The sequence below is a fragment of the Falco naumanni genome, chromosome 1 (assembly GCF_017639655.2).
Source record: "Falco naumanni isolate bFalNau1 chromosome 1, bFalNau1.pat, whole genome shotgun sequence".
Classification (NCBI taxonomy): Eukaryota; Metazoa; Chordata; class Aves; order Falconiformes; family Falconidae; genus Falco; species Falco naumanni.
The window spans coordinates 20,916,573-20,935,849 of NC_054054.1; the positions used below are offsets into that span (position 1 = coordinate 20,916,573).

Sequence of the window (19,277 nt, forward strand, 5' to 3'; positions counted from 1 at the left end):
CCTTCTCCAATAAATATCCTCCAAAACACATCATTTAATTTAAACCAAGCTGACCGATTCAGTCACTTGTGCGTTCCTATTGTTTTCAGGATGTCAGGAGATGCTGGCTGAACAATGGTCCCTCAGTCCTCTGTCCTGGTCAAGCTCTGGGCACATACCTGCACGTGTGTGTTCAGAACCATCAGCCAGCCTTCCAGAGCTATTTTTTATGACCACACCTATTTATAATCTACGGTTTTAAAGAATTCTTTTGACGTTAGATTTAGTCAAATTCTGCTGCTAAGTTAGTTCCATCCAAAACGGACTCCTCCACCAGCAAGTTTTCTCCTCTAATCTGGAAAGGAGCTCACATTTCACACAAAAGTGATTAACTAAGTAGTAAGACTAGCTGCCTATTTAATCATTCACCCATAACCAAAACATCCCAGAAGTCAAAAACATTGCAACGTACAATAAAATTTTCTATTCAGTTTCCATCTTCCCTCTCAGGATTTCATTCTTGTTCCATCAATCAATGAACCCTCCTCAGCTGCCTGCATTTCAACAAGGCTCAAAAGAGGATTACAGAGATCAGAGATCTGTAACAGAAATTTACCAAGCAGTGCTAAATGCAAATGAAACTTCTATACCTCACACTGACTAAAGTCAAGAAGGGGACAGAAGTTCAGCGTTCAGCCTAGGAATATGTTTATTTCCATATAGTGTGCTTTGCAGAACAGAACTCTGAAGTCTTCATGTCTGCTCTCCCAAAAGCAGGTCCCCAGCTGCCACGGAGCACCAAGTGTTACATTAAGCATCAAGAGACAGAATGGCAACAGAGGACAAATTGAGCCAAACCTTTACCTTGGTTCTTTGGAAAACAGCCTTGGGGTCTAGAGTCTTGGTCTTTCCAGGATTGTTCTTATTCGTTTTAATCCAACAAATGTCCTCACATCTTCTGTAACCCCATTTGCGCAGACACTAAATATTATAAACAGATAAAACAGTTCACGCTACACCAAAAACTTCAGTAACCTCAACTGAACACTCATACAGGTACTTGGTTTTTCTTAAAGCATAGCTAGAAGAGAAATTTGTTATAAATGAATGAAACAGTTTACTGGCATGACTGTACTATGTTTTGTCAAGCCACCCACACACAAAATTAAAAAAAAAGAAAAAGAGGCTTATGGGCATATTGACTTAGCTACGTATCACACACACACTCCTATTTTGTTTTTTAAATATCTAACCACTGCACAGATCCCCTAAGGAACTATGTGTGCATTTTTAGCTAGTGACACTTAACCTAATCAAAATTAGTCTGAGCAATGTCGTGATCAGCTGCCTTGGCCCTGTCTCCACTAATACACCTGCGCTCTGGTAGTTTTTCACATCAATGTAAAATTCTATAAATGGGAAAATAAATAGCCAAAAGCCTTTGCTACCATTTTGTTGGTTTTCCTGTATTTGTAACAAAACCCCAAACCACCAAAACATACACCAACAAAAAACCTACTCGCTTTCATGACTTTTTAATACTTAACTCCTCTAAGAGTCGTCTTGAAAAGGGAGGGAACTGGGCATCAAGGACTCAAGCTCATTTCGCTGTTGCTGTGTTCCAAGAGCTGCCCAGCTACTTGAGTGTGTCTGTGACCAAAATCAATCTGAAACAGCCACTTTAACCAGCCTCAGAATGAAAAGCAGCTAATGCAAACAGATTAGTAACTACACATCGTCCTTTAACACATGCTGTATTGTTTTAACAGAAAGCACTACTCAAACTAATCAAAAAATGTGTCAGCACAGCAAAAGCCAGTTGGGAATTCTTATTCCACCACCCCCAACACAAGCGGTGCTACTCTGCCATACGGAAAGATTACTCTAAAACTCCAGGACCTTATAGGGAGTAAAGCTTTGTGGAGTTCACTAAGAGTAAACCTACTTAAACTCCAAGTGTTTTCTGAAAATAAGCAGTGCTACAAAACCAATTTTATCTCACTTTATGAAACAGTAGCACTTTTCTACTAGCATGAATATTTCTGGCAGGAAACTATTATGTCTTCTGTTAAAAAAAAATAATGTTGCACATGCACTCAACACGGCAACCTGCTTGCATCAACCAGCCAGCAGTACGGCTCTCTAGACCATGCAGAGCTATGCTTCCTCACACAGGCACAGAAACTGCATCTAAACAGTTAATCTAAGCAGTAAATTAAGTTCATTTAATCCACTTAAAATTATATATCCTCTACCATAGTAACAAAACATGTCTCAGCAGTTACAGTTGAGAATTCTATTTTTATCGTTGACTTTTTCTGCATAAACTCTTAAGCCTGTCCCTGATAAATTGAATTAAAACATCATCTTACCACTCGGCCAAGATCCAGACCCTCGCCTGAACCACACCATAGAAACACAAATGACCTTGGGGCTGCAATTTCTTCAATTTCCAATTTCATGATCTAATAATAATAGTAAAAAAACAAGTTTCTGAATTAAATATAAATCACCAATTATGTTGGGAAGAATAATTACTAGGTGTTGAAGCATTGTCACAGAAACCATCAGGAAGCACTTTCATTAAAGATGTTAGCCTGTATACCATTTATGGCCATCCTCTTAAAAGTGTTTTCCAGACAGTATGTTGTAAGGGTTACCTTATCAGTACCCAAGTGCATGTTTTCAACATAGCTGATGACTGCCTTAATTACTCTTTTTAACAGAAATTTTATCTGCATAGACAATTCTAGACTTAAAAGATTAATGCAACCCACATGATTTCTCTCCTCCCTGCCTCCAAACCTCTGCTTCGTTTTATCATTCCACTGGTATAGCAAAAAAATCTAGTAACAGCGCAATAATGCTCTGTTTCTTTTCAGCCCCTAGAGTTACTTACATGAAGACACATCATAAAAAAGAACAGCTTAATTCCTGTTACTGTACAGGAAAGACTTTCTCTCCCCTTTCACTTTCAGGAAAAAAGCAGCAAGAATTTATCAGGACAGTGGCTCAACAATGACAAATGAGTAACATTCAGGATGCAGTAACTTCAGATGCAAAGCATCTGTTACTCATTACAAGTTGAAAAGATTCATCTGTAACTCGCTAACACATCAAATCAAGCTTCATTCAGTGCCACTGTGAAGAAAAATAATGCATGAGAAGCCATTCTAAGAGAATTACTGTAACTCCCAACTAAGAGGATGACTCCTGCCTCCAACACTCGCAGTTTTCCTGTCAGGATGGAATGTTTTTCCCCACTGGGCAATGCTGCCAGGCACCATTTTTGCCTGATGTAACAGACTGGTTAACACAGAAGCTTCCTTAACCTGTAGTTACCTAGTCTCTTATCACAGGCACCAATACCTTTGTTTTCAACTTCATTTCTCAAAGGTGGATTGAATTTTCTTCTCAAGATCCTTCAGTTTAACTGATTCTGAAGCCCTGTGCATGCTTCAGCCTAGGGACAAACTGCATCTAACAGAACACAGCCAAGACAATCTCAGTAACAACTGCTTCAATCTACTGATTCACTCATGGGATGACAAATCTGCTGCCAATGCAGCCACAAGTCCTGCATGCCTTTCAAACGGGGTCTCTAAATGACAGGTATTTATTAGCTGTATATTCCCACCCATACGCCTGAACCTAAGAATGTCTGATATGGTTATGCGAACATTTTTAAAATCAGCTATTCCTCTGTACTACAGACACGTGTTTTGTTGTGGTGGGTTGCTTGGGTGGGGATTTTTTTCACTTTGTGTTTTTTTTATGGGTTTGTTGTTGTTTGATTTAAATGAATAAAGTGTAGCTACACCGCAGAGCCAGTTTAATTATAAAGTTTTTTTATTCATTGCCCAACTGGAGGAATTCTCCAGTTCTATCTTTAAGACAGGCTTTGTACCATCAAATTGTCATGCTCAATGACATGCAGCACTTCACAGCCTCCAGCCCTCACCTTGCTTTTCCAGAGCTAACTTTATTGAAGAAGATGCCAAATGGAGTTACTTATCAATACATCTTGAGTGTTTCCTTCTTTACAAGTACCTACATGCTACAGAAAGAACTTAAAAATCCTTTCTCTAACTCAATTCTCTAAATTTTTAATACCTTTGTATTGAATAACAGCAAGGGAGTACAAAAATACAAGAAAAGAATTCCACAAGTAAGGCTTATCTATTTTGTTAGGCTTCTCAGGATTACAATTGGTTTGACTCTTAAAATTTTCTACCAAACCAATACTTTGGTGAAAGAATGTGTGTCAATGAAGCGTATTCATCTACCCTTTTGACTAGAAGACCAGCGTATGAAAAAGCACACTTTAAACATCTCTTTGAGAATTCCAAGCAGCAAGGGAATATTTACTATGGCTATCTGAATTTCAGCAGCAAAACCCAAACAGGACAGAAATATCATGGAATCTGAGGGTAGGGAGAAAACCAACTATGATTAGACTTAAGTTTTCAACTAGGCTCAGGGAGAACAAAAAGGTGAATGTAATTCATTGAATTCCTCAAAAAAAAAAAGTCTTTTTAACACAAATAGTGTAGGCATGCATGCAATATAAAACTTAGTTTTTGTAAGAATCTAGACTTCTCTTAAAAAAACCAAACTGACAACCAAAAACAGATCCCATTTTTCCTTAAAACACATCTCTAAAATGTTTTGATACCAAAATAAATCCTCAAACTATTTGCTTAAATACATGTATGAAATCCTTTTCACAGCAAGAAAAGCACTTACATCATCCCAAGTCCAACATTTTTCATTGGCAGTAATGCCAGTCTCTCGGTAGTATTCTTCCAGTGGTGGTTCCAGGAGAATCACATCAAATTTGGACTTCAGTTCCCTAATATCAAAAGCTTCCAAGTCTGCTTGTAAGTACCTGTTTAAACAAAAGGCGATATATTGCTTGGGCAAGTTGTAACAGTGAAAATTATACTCCACACAGCACTTCTGCGTAGCCAGTTAAGATTCGGGTCTCCTGTGTAGCTAACATAGCACACACGCACTAAATTCAGAGGAGATGCATAATGCATTCTTACTAGGCCAGATGCTGTTGCATTAGATTTTTGTTAAAGTACTCTTTCTCAGTAAACACTTTTTAGGATTCTAATTTAGCAAGCAGGAAACAGATGTCCACACAGACCATACAACAATACCTAGTACAGAATCACTGATTTTTCTGTACATCCATGGACTATATAGGAGAAAACATCAACATTTAAGAAGCAAAATACTCGCTGCCTGGCTAACAGACTTCTATTTTGCTTCACTTTGAGAAAGTGGCGTATTTTTAGAATTGCCATTTAATATATGTTATGTTCAGAAAATACTGAATACTGGAGATGCGGTTACTTTTCATATAGTAGAAATATATTTCGTTATCCCTTGTAAAAAAAGCACAATTCCCACACACGTTAATTTTATTAAATACACACTGAAATGCACTCTTACAATTGGCCTCCAGTCCCACACCAATCACTGCTGTATCACTATCAAAAAAATTACGCTGCCCTCCCCTCAACACCCTTAACTTTAAAAAATCTGATTAGCAGACCACCAGCTCCCCCTTCCCAAGAAAGTGTCCAGAAAAGATTATTATGCCGTAAGTGCATTGTGTTATCAGAAGGCAGCATTTAATTACTATTTTTTCCTCTTTCATGCTTTAAGGCTAAGAATGGCAAAATGCATCTAACTTCAAAATAGCAAGTTGAGTTTTGCAGTTTGCATCTCAGTTGTTCAGACAACTATTTCAGAGTTGTTCATGTGACTGTCATGGAATCTTGCTATTTTACTTGGTACAGATTAGGACTAGAGTATATTAAAAGCACTAAGTTCACATTCAGAGGTTCAAATTCCTGGGAGTAAAATGCTGCATGCTGTCACTGTGTCTAACGTTCAGCAACAACTCAAAAGTAATACAAAGTAAGTAGGACAAGTCACTTCCAGCCAGCCTAAGCTATTTTTGGTCTTAAACTATAAAGTAATATCTGATTAATGGACAATAAGATAACAGCTGAACATTTTACAAAAAAAAAAAAAAAAAAAAAAAAGACGCTACAAGAACAACTGAAGTTATACTAACAAGCCCGTTTTTAAAAGCTTTTCTTGTTACTATAAACTACATGATCTCATGAGATTCATGACCATATGATGTTCTTTTAGTTACCAAGTTGAAGCCTGCAGCCCAATCAGTTGACAGTTCTCCCTTTAAAAACCAAAGCTTTAGATACTATATATAATAACACACTGGAAAGAAAATCTAGTTTATACACTATATTAAACATCTAGATTAAACTAACAAAACCGAACGGATCTTATTCTTCTGAAGTTTCAGTTGATTGATTTGTATATACAAACAGAAACAGAAAATGTAAATTCTGAGCAGGTGCTAAAGATAAGAGATTTGCAAAGCAGACAGCTAACTTCAAACAGGTCTGGAGAAGAAAGGCATTTTCCACAAGAACACTTACATGGGAGGAGTGTTAGATTTAGATATCAGCTCATCCTTCAATCTGATGAGCTCTCTAAGTTTTGGATATTCTTCAAACCTATCTGCTAAGCCTAAGAAGAAGAAAACATGAAGTTAACAACTACTTAAGAGAGTAATTCTGTATCAATTAAGCATTGTCCAGTATTCTGAATAGGTCCAAACGTTAATACTTAGCCTCATTTTAATTCTTGTTACAACAAACCAAACCCTCCAAAGCAGTTTTTTGTTCAGTACTTTACAAAAGCCTCCTGCCCTCACCCAGTTAATCAGACATTACTAAACGTAGTGTCTATGCTCTCATCTCCTCTGGAGCGCTACAGTGATCAGAAGTTCACAACTCCTTTTATAAGAAGGAAAAAGTCTTTCATTTAAACTAAAAGTGCCAGAATGATGAAAGTTACTTTGTTATCCTCCTCCATCCGTAAGTTTATATGAAGATAAAATTAACATTCATTTACAGAACACTCTCATCTAACCTTTGAAGATTATTTCTGAGGTGGCAGCTGGGGTGTGGCTGGCTCCCTCAGGCAACCCTCGTATTGAGATTTAGCACTCTGGTGTCAGTCATGGAAGTCTGAATACATGTGTATTTATTTACTGGGTTCCTAGACTTAGCTTTAAGATGTGAGTTTTAAAACTCTTCATATGTACAGAATGCAAACAAGAGAACCCTAATTAGGTTTTGTGCGGCAAACTTTTTTTAAAAAAGAAAAAAAAACCAAGCGAACTTCTCAGTACATACACTCCCCCTTCATAAAAGCATAGGCAGTATGTTTGTTGTTATTGTCAGCAGTAGGCTCAGCACAAACCAGAAAGGTACCGCTTGCACCTCCCAAACAGTATCAGTTCAGCTTTAGTAGGATTTATTTACAAAGCCTCATGTTCATTTACATTTACAACTTTAAATAGTACTAATCCATGGGGGGGTGGGGGAGAACGGACCCCAGCCAAACACACAAACCACCCAACCCTTCATCTCTCTCTATACTTTAATTCAAACTTCTGAACTCTCAACCATAGCATCACACTGGTAAAGCACAGTTCTTTGAATCTAATATTATTATCTCTTACTACACGTGCATAAAACACTCAAAAGTTATTTTCATTCTTTTCCTTAAATACCTAACATCTTAAAAACACCACTGTGTTCTTCCAATTTCCACTGCTGTGTTGCTTCCAGCCAGTGCAAGTCAAATACTCCTGACCAGAAGAAACAGAAGCCAGTCATCAGCAGCTAAGCAACAGACACAAAAGAATTTTCAACCAAGATTACTTCAGCTGTTAAACAAACAAACCAAAGCAAACCCCATAGGTCTCTTCCAACAGCAACATCAAAAAAGCTGTAACTGGCGTTTCTGGAACCACTACTTCCCTAGAGCTTTTTGCAGAGTCACGCCCAATTATGAGGCAGCACCTAAGCAGAGTTCTGATTGTCATGTAGAAAACGTACGCTAACCATACGCTAACCAATATGCAACTAGACATACCTCATCTCTAATAAAAGGTCTAGACTAACTGCTGCCACCACGTTCCTTTCCGTATTAACACTCGTACAACAATTTGACCTGCCCCTTTCAAATTCTTTATGCAGCAGAGAAGTCAGAGTAACATGGGCTGCTATTTCTTTGTACTCATTTCAAAGAACAGATTATAACTATTCTAAGTATGTAACTGAAGCACAGGTGCTTCTCAGATAAAGACATAACTGAGACAAAACAGCCCGCTCTTCATACTGAACATCCAGATGGATTTCACGGAAGCATCCATGAAACACAGTGAGGAAAAAACTAGCTGCCTCAATAAGCAACAAAACCTCTTTGGGCTGGCATCATTAAACACAACATACTTGCCCTGACCATCTTAACCTTGTTAAAATTCAGAGAACTGTTGCAGAAAATTGCAGAGGGAGATGTCCTGGGTTTTTTAAACGCCAAGTAACTACCAGGCACCCATTCTGGGAAACAGGACCAAAGGGTACGTTAGTTTTAGAAATACTAAACTCAGACCTAGTAACATAAGGTTTCAATAACAAGTTCAGCAATGGCTCGATGAACATGAACTTAAAAAATAACATTTCTCTAAACTCAGTAATACGTTGGACCTTCTAATAAGTTGTCAGCAGTTACATAATTCAGCTGGTAAGTATTACCCATATTACTTATGGAGTTAAATGTAAGTCTCTTCCATACTTTACATGTTAAATGCATTCTTGGAGGCAATTCAGTCCAGGAAACAGCTAAGCAGTAATTCAGTTATTCAAACTTCCAAAGGTTTCAAGATCTGCTTGCTAGACTTATCTACTGGAATCAGTAGAGCTTAGTTTTGAAAAATCTTCCTGGTTAACTACTTTCTAATAAAACCAAGAATAAGAGCAGCCTGGGCATTAATCACCTCCTAACTGGCTAAAAATGAAGTATTTTATATAAATTTATATATTGATATGAATGCACACAGAGAGACAAAACTATGAAGTATGTGTGTATCTGCATTTCCCAGTAACTGTAAGGAATTGAAAAGGGGAAGAAAAAGAAGTGCTATCACATAAAATGAGTTATCTTCAAACAGGAACTATGGCATACCAACATCTCTGATGAAGTTCTGGGGTCTGTGTCCCGTATCCACAAAGTGTTGGCAATAATCGTTGTGTGGATTTAAGCTCTGAGTACCCTGGAGAACAAAAGGGAGTTCAGTGAGAGCAACAGAGGTAAATGGACATACACACACTAGATGTGTAGTCTGATAAATGAGAAAGTAACATATTTTTTTTCAACATGCCCTTATAAGCTACGCAAGTCAAGACCATCATTGTTTTTTACTTCCAAATATGACCCGCCATTACTATGGCTCACTGTAAGTTGACCCAGAGCTTTAGTCCAATCAATGTACACAATAATTACAGTCTTATCTTTCACAGGGAAGTTCCATACTTGTGAGTTCCAGTCAATCACTTCATCCTTTAAAGCTGTATTTCAAATACCGTCAATTGCAGAACTAGTTTAACACAACTATGCCAGCTTTGACTAAATTTCTGACTGCAAGAGCAGCTCACCTTAAGGAAGGTACTAGAATCTTTGTAAATCTCTTCTTCATAAGGCAGGTTCTCTTCATCTTGCTGCAGCTCTACTTCATCCTTGGAAACAAAGCAGGTGTTACAGGTATGCAAGATCACACTGTTTCTCTCATTATGATTCTGCTTCTTACGGAAAGAAGCGGGCTGTCTACAAATAGAAGTCTCCTATAACAGTATGACATGAATGGCTCCAGCTCCAGTTTTGGGGGTTGCTGTCAGGTGGTGTGGAATTACTTATTCCCAAAAAGGTCTGCCTCTCTCTCTCATTAATGAGAACAGTGTTACTGGGAAAGAATAAAATAAGAAACCTTTCATTTCTAGACCCTGACAGTGTAAACACTGTTTTAAGAAGTATAAACTTTAAAATTTTGTCCCCCAACAATTTCACTCCTTGGACTAAAGCAAATGGTATCTTTTGTTGAAGTTCTGTAGCAGAACCTTTGAACGTTTCACTCGGTCACCTTCTACATTCCAACCTTGGCAAGTGAAACTCTCTTCTCTATAAAAATCTGTTAAAGTCCACATTTTGCAGAAACAGCACATGGTACAAGCCAGTGTTTCATTTGGACTGTCCTTAAAATTAACTTTAAAATTCCTATTTTATAGTCTCAAAAGTTTCAGAAAACGGGACTTCTATTGCAATTTTTGCCCCAGTTAGTGTGTCACCAGCTGTTCATTAATCAGACTTCTGAAGATTCAGGGATGTATCACACTGACACTCAACATCCAACACAGAACTCAGAGAACAGAAACAGAGACTCACTTCTTCATGTCACTTACTATTTTCCCATTGTTCTTGAAACAACCCAGTATATATATTACATTTAATTAAGACTGAAGAACCACTATATAGTATCATCTACCATATCTTATTATGATAGTAGGATGCATATGCTCTTTCATACATTACTGATTGTAACAGAAATCTTAAATCAGTTAATATAGTGCCTCATGTGAGAAGAAAAGCAGTTTCAAAGCTGAAATAATAATAAAAAACCACCAACGCATTTTTAGCACACTGAAATAAAAGGAAAGATGGGGAACCAGATTTCTCATAGAAAAGAGCAAAACTGCTCCCCCCAGCATGTATCTTAAATCAAAAGACACAGAGAAGAGGCTATTATTACTGCCGCATTTACGCTATGCTACATAAGCTGCCTGAATGCAGTATGAAAACGTAAGTGTTCTCCCCATTCGGATCCCTCTAGCTGTTGGAAATAAGCTCGGTCTTCTTTTGAAACTGGAGCTTTGCACCAACTTCTGAAAGGCCTGCTGTGATTAACATGTCACAGATTCCCCTTCCCTATTATTCAGGTGAGTAACTTACAGAGATAGAGGTTTTTTTTGTTTAACCAGACCAAAAAGAGAAGGATTAGTAACAGGAACAGCAACAGTGTTTACAAGGAAAAGGAATGAACAGCAGACAAGCAGCAGCAGCAACTGTTACTCAGGGAAAAAAAAAAAAAGGCTGAAAGCTTGAGTTTTACTGAAAACTGCTTATGCCATCCTAAGTTTACACCTGTTTACCCTCTTCCATCTTCGAGTTTTACTGAAAACTGCTTATGCCATCATAAGTTTACACCTGTTTACCCTCTTCCACCTTCCTCTAAATCTTAGCCTTCTGATGATGTGCACTTGATACCTACTTCAGAATCATTCCAGTTCTTCTTATGCCTTCATAGTGATTAAAAGAAAAAAAAAAAGGGGGGGGGGTGGGTGTGGGTGAGGGGTGTCTGTTGGCTACAAACAAAAAGCCCACACCACCAACTTCCAAAGGGAAAAGAACACAAAGCAGAGACAGAAAGAAATTAACAGTAACACAAGACCCTAGGTTCCTGTACATTAATCATCCTTGTTTTCCAAATCTGGCATGTTGTTGCTGAGTTAGGGAAACAAAAACTACCCACAATATTCAAGCATACAGTTTTTTCAAATAACTAGAGATACATTAAGCAATTGTCATAATTCAACTAAGTAAGATTTTCCCAGTTTCCAGAACAACGGCATGGAAGCATCCCAAGCTCGCAGGCCACTGCCTCCCGAAACAAAGTAAACCAGGGCTGTATCAAATTAGGCTGGCGGACAGCAAAATCAAACCACAGGTGTTTTCGTACTTCCTGCAAAGTTAAAACCCCAGAACTCTTTGCCACAAAACACTGTTGATACCAGACACACAGGTTCAAACAATTGAGTAAATTCACCTGGGGATGGGGAGAGGTGGAACAATAATCACAACTCTCAGAAGGCTACAAAAAGCCTGGCCATGGCAGCATATAGTCTAGTCCCATCATCTGTCACTTCCAAATACAGACCAAGGAGGTCAATTAGCCCTAGTACAACCATTACAGTCCACAAAAACAAGACTACTGTAGAAGTTCTTGAAAACCACTGTTCAACTTTCTGAACCTTAAAATACCCGTTATTCATTTTTGCCAATAATGCGTCTCCTCCCCATACCTCCCACCTCTACTGTTTGTAATGCAGAGTCAGGCTCCAAGAAAAGTCAAGCTGGCAGCAGGAAGCTTGATAAGCAGCCTTGCTGCCTTTTATTTTCTTATCAGCCTGATGCTTACTAAGAACTGTCACTATAAATGTTACACTTATTCTACCAAAAAAAAAAAACCAAAACCAAAAAGAAAACCACAAGACCAATAAATAAAAAACATAGCTTTTTTTTTTAGATTACAAGATCTGAAACTTTTTTTCAGATGAAAAGAACCAGATGTTCTTAAACGGCTGAGAAGATTAACATACTTCGTCTTTCATCTCAAAAACTGCTCTCGCACTTCTCCCATATAATGAAAAAGTCAATGTCACTGTTCAGCCTTCTCTCAAAGCACCAGTGTAAGGCATTTAAGTGTCATCAGCTCACTTCACTTTCCACTTGGAACACTAGAAGCTGACAGAAGTCCTCTAAAATACTCAACTACGTATGTTTAAAGGTTTCATCCCCACATCCACACCCCCTGCCCATGCAGACCTTGTGCCATCACACTGCACCACAGTAACAAGACCATTGTATCTTCATGGTAACCCATCTGTTTCGCTGATTGACTGGATACCAAGCAAAAATGAACTCCAAATCAAATATAAAAATAAATGCAGTTTATTATATGAAAATATGACATAGGAAAATAGTATGCAGTATGATAAAAGGGAACAGTGCTAGTTATTATGCAAGGTATGATAAAAGAGCAATGGGAGCGAAGCACCAAATCATTCCTGCGAAGTGTATCAGAGGCTAAGAAAAGGGCACATCACTGATTACCCCCCCCCCCCAATACCCCTGCCCAGGCCCACACTCTGGCTGGGCAGCCCCGCTGCAGCTGGCATCAGGAGTCTCTTGGTAACTGGGAAATTCCTACGCGGTGCATCCACCCACATGTGAGGCTCCTGGCCCAGTCCTGGAGCCTGCACACCTTTACACTCAGTGAAAAACAACAACCAGTTTACACATACACTCAATTTTACAATTACAACATTACACTCGTGTATGCAAACTTTTAAGTTTATGCCCAGTGCAGGAGTGCACTGTCCCATGGTTTGTAAGGTTCACACATGCCAGGGATGCAGCCAGACACCCAAGTGTGCTGGAGTTACCACCGTGACACAGCTGCACGCAGTATCTGTTGTCTGGATGGCCCTGCCCACATCTCACTTGTTCAGGGGGCTCAGGACAAACCCCACCTGCTCATTAAAGTTGTCCTTGAGCTCCCTGTCCAAGTTAAACAATTTCTAATTAAAGACAATTTTTTTCCATAAGCAGCAATCAATTTAATAAACTTTTACCACACCATCTTCACCAACAATTATAGCTAGATGCCTGCGCTCCAGCTAGAGCGGTTGAGGTTTGAGGATACACTCACTTCCACCAAATCTGAAGTCAGGACACAGAAATTTTAAACCACTTCAGAAGGTTTAACTGATACCATCACGTAGAACCCAACACTGCACGTCAGGGTTTCAGAAACATGAGTGACTTTGCATTGGAAATACTTACCTGTAATTTTTCTACCAGAACTGGCAAACTTGCATTATTTGTCTGCAATGCTAACAGCTAAGTCTATTATTACTTTTGTCTAAGGAGTATTAAACAATCCAATAGGGCCTGATACCACAAAGATCTAGATTTTTGTATTAGTTCATATTACAAGACTAAATTTAAACAGGCTCAAAGCACTAAGAAAGAAGTTAACATAAATACAAATGGGATTTTACTAAGTTCTTACATCCTTGCCAATAGAGAAGAATTAGCAATGTCTGCAGAAAACAGCTGATGGAAGACTCCACTACAGATGTTCTACTTGCAGGTTTCAAGTTTCTCAAATCTATTCATCAGCTCAACTGACGGTCCAGGTCAGTATCATTACAATATTCTTCAATTTCAACAATATAAGAAGAGTCTGGCCACTTGCAAGGGGTTACAGACCACCCTGGGGTAAGTCTTCTCCATGCTAATGGAGAAGGCGTTATGGATAAGATTCATATGCTTTGTCAACTGAAGTGACTTATCCACATCTATTTCACAGAAAAAAAATAAATCAGTTGTTTAACCACGTACTTTGTGAATGAGTAAAATAAACTGATAGGAAGCATCACTAATGTGAGCATAAAAACCCCAGAGCTCACAAATAGTGCATGTACTCTGCAAATCCCTTCTTTGAGATGGCAACTTAATTGGTTTGCTAAACAAGATGTACAGACTAACACTTAGCATGTTAAAAAGAAGTTTTGTCCATTTACAGATACCTTAAAATTCAGTAATCAAAAAGTGTCCTGTCATACTTTTTGTTTCAGTAAGACATAAGATAGACATTATTACTGAAAGATTTATAAACCTGAACGCAAATGCGTGTTCACACTACCAAGGCCACACATTTAAAAAATAACTATTTTTAGGCATCCATGAGAATAGCAGACATTGCATTATGTCATAAATGCACTGACCTTGATTCTACTTAATCACAGAAGCAAGGTTATCAGGACAAGGAGAAAAGGAAGAGAGAGGACATATATTGCAACAAGATCACAAAGCAGATCAGAAAGACAGCTGTATCACAACCATGTCTTTGACCTCCTTTCCTTACCACTCACATTAGCCAAAAGATCACATTAGATATGAAACAGGAAATCTGTCAAATAGCTCTTGGATAAGCATTTGAAAAATGAAGGGCATGAGAGTTTGACAACCACTCATTCTTCCATGACCATGGAGGCGTTTTGTTTTGTTCTCTAGAACTTTTCCTGGCTATTTTGGACACTTCGAGCACAGCACAAACCAAGCCTCTGCCATTCCCTTAGAATCCCTTATTTGTTCCATTCCTCCAGAACTGCACTCCTTTGCACTTAACAGGCAGGTTGGAAGACACCCTCAGCCTCCCTGTACCTCATCCAGTGGCCCATGCCTCTTGCTAAATGCAAGCTTTTCTTCTGACACAAAGAATTTCTGGTAAAGAGTTTTTATTTTCTTGTGTACCCAAGCACACATGCATTTTACCACTTCGGCCCACACAAGACAGCCAGTCACAGCACACTGCCATTCCCTGTAAGCGCTGTCACTTAAGCCCACCTCCTCCCAGGAGCAGCACTAAATTAAGCCTCCATACATTGGGTTCTGGTCCATGTACAGTTCAATGCACCTAGGAGACATCTGAAGGCAAGCACTTAGTGTCTATGCTCCCTCTCCTAGATATCTGCAGTAGAAGACATCAAGGGAGATGCCACTGAAGGACATATATTTTAAAGTATTGATACATATAGCATTTGTTTTTATTTATATGCACCCACATACTGTATAAGTCCCTCAGAGACACATGAACACCAGACAAAAGTAACTGTTGCCTTCCCCCCCCCCCCCCCCCCCCCCTTACCTTATACTCTTCAATCTCTTCCTCATCAGCCTCTCCCTCATCTGGGTATTTGCGTTTTGCATTTGGTGCAGAAGTATCATAAGCGGCCCTAAAAGCGTCCAAAAAAAAATCCTCATATAAGACAATTTCTCCCTCCGGAGAGAACATTTCAAAAATCTCTCATAATCTGACGACTACACGTTTCTGTGACAAGTTTGAAATTATTTTGAAACCTTGTATATGAGAAGTTGTTCCTCTCTCAGTATATTTGAGACCAGCACAACTTCTCAAAGACAGGTCTTCACCTCACTTTGTGATTTCTCTGTTCTAAAAGGTCCAACTTATTTTAACCAGTCATACCTCTACAAAACGAAGTCCGCTCACACAAGAAAATTGCTATTAAATTTGAGAATAAGCACCAGCTACTGTGTCCTGGACGTGTCTGTTGTTCTGTAAGAACTTTTTAACAAAGTTTCCCCGTAACTGCTCTTGGCAAAAGTCTAAAGGCTCTAGGCCAATGCGGATGGCATAGCCTAACCTCACACCTCAGTCCTGCTCCACAGTAGCTTTTTAACACAGGAAGCAGAAGTTAGCCTTGATTTCCAAACTGCTACTAGAAGCGAGTGACTGAACCCCGCTCCCCTCATCTGAAGCTCAGATCCGAGTAATTAAAGCGATTTTTGTCACTAAATTGTGCATTTTTAAAATACATGGCAAGATTCCCGAGTGCTCTCTGGAGCGCGATCTCCTGCTATTCCCAAGGCTGGTACCGCCGCCGCCCCGACTCCCAGCAGGAGCTGCCCAGCGGTACTGACCGGCACGTTTCCCGCGTCTCGGCGATCTCCCGCTGCTCCTCCTTGCTGTTGAGCACGGCGCCGATGCTGTCCGCGTTCTCTGCTCCTAGCTGGACAGGGGCACGGCCGACCGGCCCACAGTTACCGCCCATCGCCAGCCCCAGCCGCAGCCACCCCACCGTCGCGCCGCAGGGCCGCTCGTCAACCCTGACCGGCCTCCCCCCGCCAGCGGCCCCCCGGGGCTGCGCGGCCTGCCCGAGCTCCCCGCCGGGGCCCGCCGCAGGACGCCTCCCTCACGTTCCCGCCGGGCGCCGCCGCACAGGCCCGGCCCGCCGCCCCCTGCGGAACCGCCGCGCCGGCGGCCCCCTCGCCGCGGGCCCCGGGAGGGGGCCGGCCCCGGCCGCTACCTGCTGCGCCAAGAGCTGCCGCCGGAGCTTCTGCCGCTCCCGGATCTCCTGCAGGCGGCTGTTCATCGCCGCGCAGCCGGCCGCCGCCACACCGCCTCGCCGCGCTCCCGCCCGCGCGTCACTTCCGCCCGCTCCGCCAGTGGCGCGGCGGCGTGGCGCGGCGGCGGCCATGTGGGCTGCGGGCAGCGGCGCCGGGCGGGGCGTGCCGTGCCGTGCTGTGCCGGGGCACGGCAGGGCAGGGCAGGGCAGGGCAGGGCTGTGCCGTACGGCAACCCGCTGGCTCCGCGTTGGTGGGAGCCGGCCCTCCGGGCTCCCCCGGAGCACCGCAGCAGGCCGCTTTCCTCTTTCCGTGCCATTTCAGCGGCTTTCCGGTAGAGATGTGAAATGCATTGCCGTTCAGGCGCTGCACGGTGAAGGTCCATCTCAGGGCGCCCTGGCAGCAGCTGAGCACAGCCATTGGGGAGCCCCCCTCAGCCAGGCCTGCCCTGCCGGCACCCCCTCGCTGCCGCAGTGCCTGGCGCGGGGGCCCGGCCCCAGCTGTGCCCAGCTGTGCCCTCGGCATCCCCCCTGCGGCCGCCGCGCAGCTCCTACCCGGCGCTCGCCCTGCCGCAGCCCTCGCACCCCGGCCCGGTCTCCCCCGGCGATCTGCAAGTCAGCCTTCAGGCTTTGCTCACATCTTCCTGATTAAGAAATTCCATTTTGGGGGAGTTTTTGCAAAAGCATTTTTCATCGGGTTTTTTGTCTCTTTCCTGCTTCCTCCTTTCCGCCTTCATATTTATTGTCTGTCTTTGAATGTAATTTACATTGCATGCTGATGGTCATGCCGACAGCTATTCATGCTACAAGAATGAAGAGTAAAATCAGGGCCTGAAGTCCAGATTGACAAGTTGTGCAATACACTGCAGCCCCTAGCATCTTGCAGAAGGAAACTTCACAAAGCGATAAAGAAAGATTACAAATGATCTCAGCAGTTGTAATTAATGCTAATGTTTGCTCTCCTGGAACAGACAATTTTTTCCTGTAATCATCAAAGACGTGGACAAGAGCTGACAAGTGACATTCAGCACTCTGGTAATATGGAGCACGGTGCCAGATACCATCTCGCTTTTGCAGTACGAGCTCTTATGTTACACCTCAATGACATTATGCAGGTCAAACTTAAAACTGAGAAAGATGCACAAAGAGAAGGAAAAAAGAGCAGTGCAGGCTAATGCAGAAAGAAATAACTTCCAGCTACTCACACTTCTCAGGTGATAGCACATCCTAGAAAAATGATCGAGCTTTTAAATGTTAAAAAGCCAAAATACCAAGAGGTGATTTTTTTTTATCTCTCTAAGGAATACATTCCTAGTTATACTGTCCTATCTATGGAAACGTTATGGAAAAAGAAATGTTATCTCATACTACTGCACACTGCTTTGATACTGTTGGCTGTAATGAATACAGTACAAGTCCCTGCAGAGTAACAAAATCACTTCCTCCTGGATGTGATCTGATGAAGTTTGTGTGAGCCTGCAGTCTGTTTTTAGAACTGGTTGCTAAGACGAGCTAATCTTTACAAACACTAATGGGTATGAAAGATGTTACACTATACACATACACTGTTGCAAAATAAAAAGTTCGTATTTTTTGCAGAATGCTCCTTGCCTTTCTTCTCTCTGTATGCGGTCATTTTGGCGCTCTCAGCCTTGTATGCAGTCTGCGGTCGGGTTTTTTCTGTTAAGATAAGTATCAGACCAAATTCTGCTGGTCTGGAGTCAAGCTACACACGCACACATACTGTACCATAATCTAATCTACAGGTTTGTGTTTTATCACTGATACTGGTGGTTTGATTCCATCATTATTTTCTGTGGACTGGAACTTTATTCCTTATCAAGGAATCATCCAAAAAGAACAGAATCCTCTAATCCAGCCTGATATCCTGATGTCAACCCTGACATGGTGTCAAACCTGCAAATATGCAGTACTGGAAATGCGTCAGCCTCCCTGGGCAATTCATACCAGAGCTTCATGGTACTTAACATTCAGATTTTTTTCCCCTAGTCCTCAGTCTAAATATTTGTTGCTGGAATTTATAATCTCTGCTCCATATGGACAGCAAAATAAATGCATGTCATACTGTTTGCCATCAGCACGCAGAAGTTTGCTTCTCCTCTGCAACAGTCCTTAGTGTCTGAGCAGACTGCTCTTGCATTTCTTTTCAATTCAGACCCTTCTACCCCGTGGAATCTCATCTGATCAAGGCAATTCCTTCATGAATGGTTATTCCCTGAACTAGGCATTCAGCTGCAGATGAAGCCTTCAACAACAGTGTGTGAAATACACACATGATGTAGTATATGCTGCAGGACCAACCTGTTCAGGGATCTCAGTGCAGTTTTCCTTTTTTTTTTGCAGGTAATGACTTCGCTGAACTGCCTTCAACTCTGAGCCATTATCCAGAATTTCTTCCCTCAGATTTTCAAAGCCAATTGTTTTCTCATCCTGTTTTTATTTAACTTATTATTCCTGCTTACATTACCTTTCACTTCTCTTTCCTGACCTGCATTCAATCTTTTTAATTATTCCTATTGTTGAGATAATTTTGAATTCAAATGCTGTCCTCCAGCACACTTGCATTCACTTCCAACTGCAAGCGGTTGTCTCCGAATGCAGTAAGCATTCTATGCCACTTCA

At 41.1% G+C, this 19,277-nt stretch overlaps 1 protein-coding gene across 3 annotated transcripts in view; it reads right to left on the reverse strand.

Moving 5' to 3' along the window:
• Positions 1-19,277, reverse strand: part of METTL14 (methyltransferase like 14) — a 65,558-nt gene that overhangs the window by 21,626 nt on the left and 24,655 nt on the right. For 2 of the 3 annotated variants that reach the window (XM_040584362.1, XM_040584356.1), the window contains exons 1-9: positions 16,599-16,733; positions 16,213-16,301; positions 15,419-15,506; positions 9,528-9,608; positions 9,058-9,145; positions 6,459-6,549; positions 4,726-4,867; positions 2,352-2,444; positions 844-960 (exon numbers count right to left, since the gene is read on the reverse strand). In XM_040584362.1, coding sequence (XP_040440296.1) covers positions 844-960; positions 2,352-2,444; positions 4,726-4,867; positions 6,459-6,549; positions 9,058-9,145; positions 9,528-9,608; positions 15,419-15,506; positions 16,213-16,301; positions 16,599-16,664 — 855 coding nt within the window. In that variant the 5' untranslated portion in view covers positions 16,665-16,733. Of the gene's footprint in view, positions 1-843; positions 961-2,351; positions 2,445-4,725; positions 4,868-6,458; positions 6,550-9,057; positions 9,146-9,527; positions 9,609-15,418; positions 15,507-16,212; positions 16,302-16,598; positions 16,734-19,277 lie in introns of those variants that run through there. The other variant, XM_040584373.1, reaches the window with a different exon arrangement.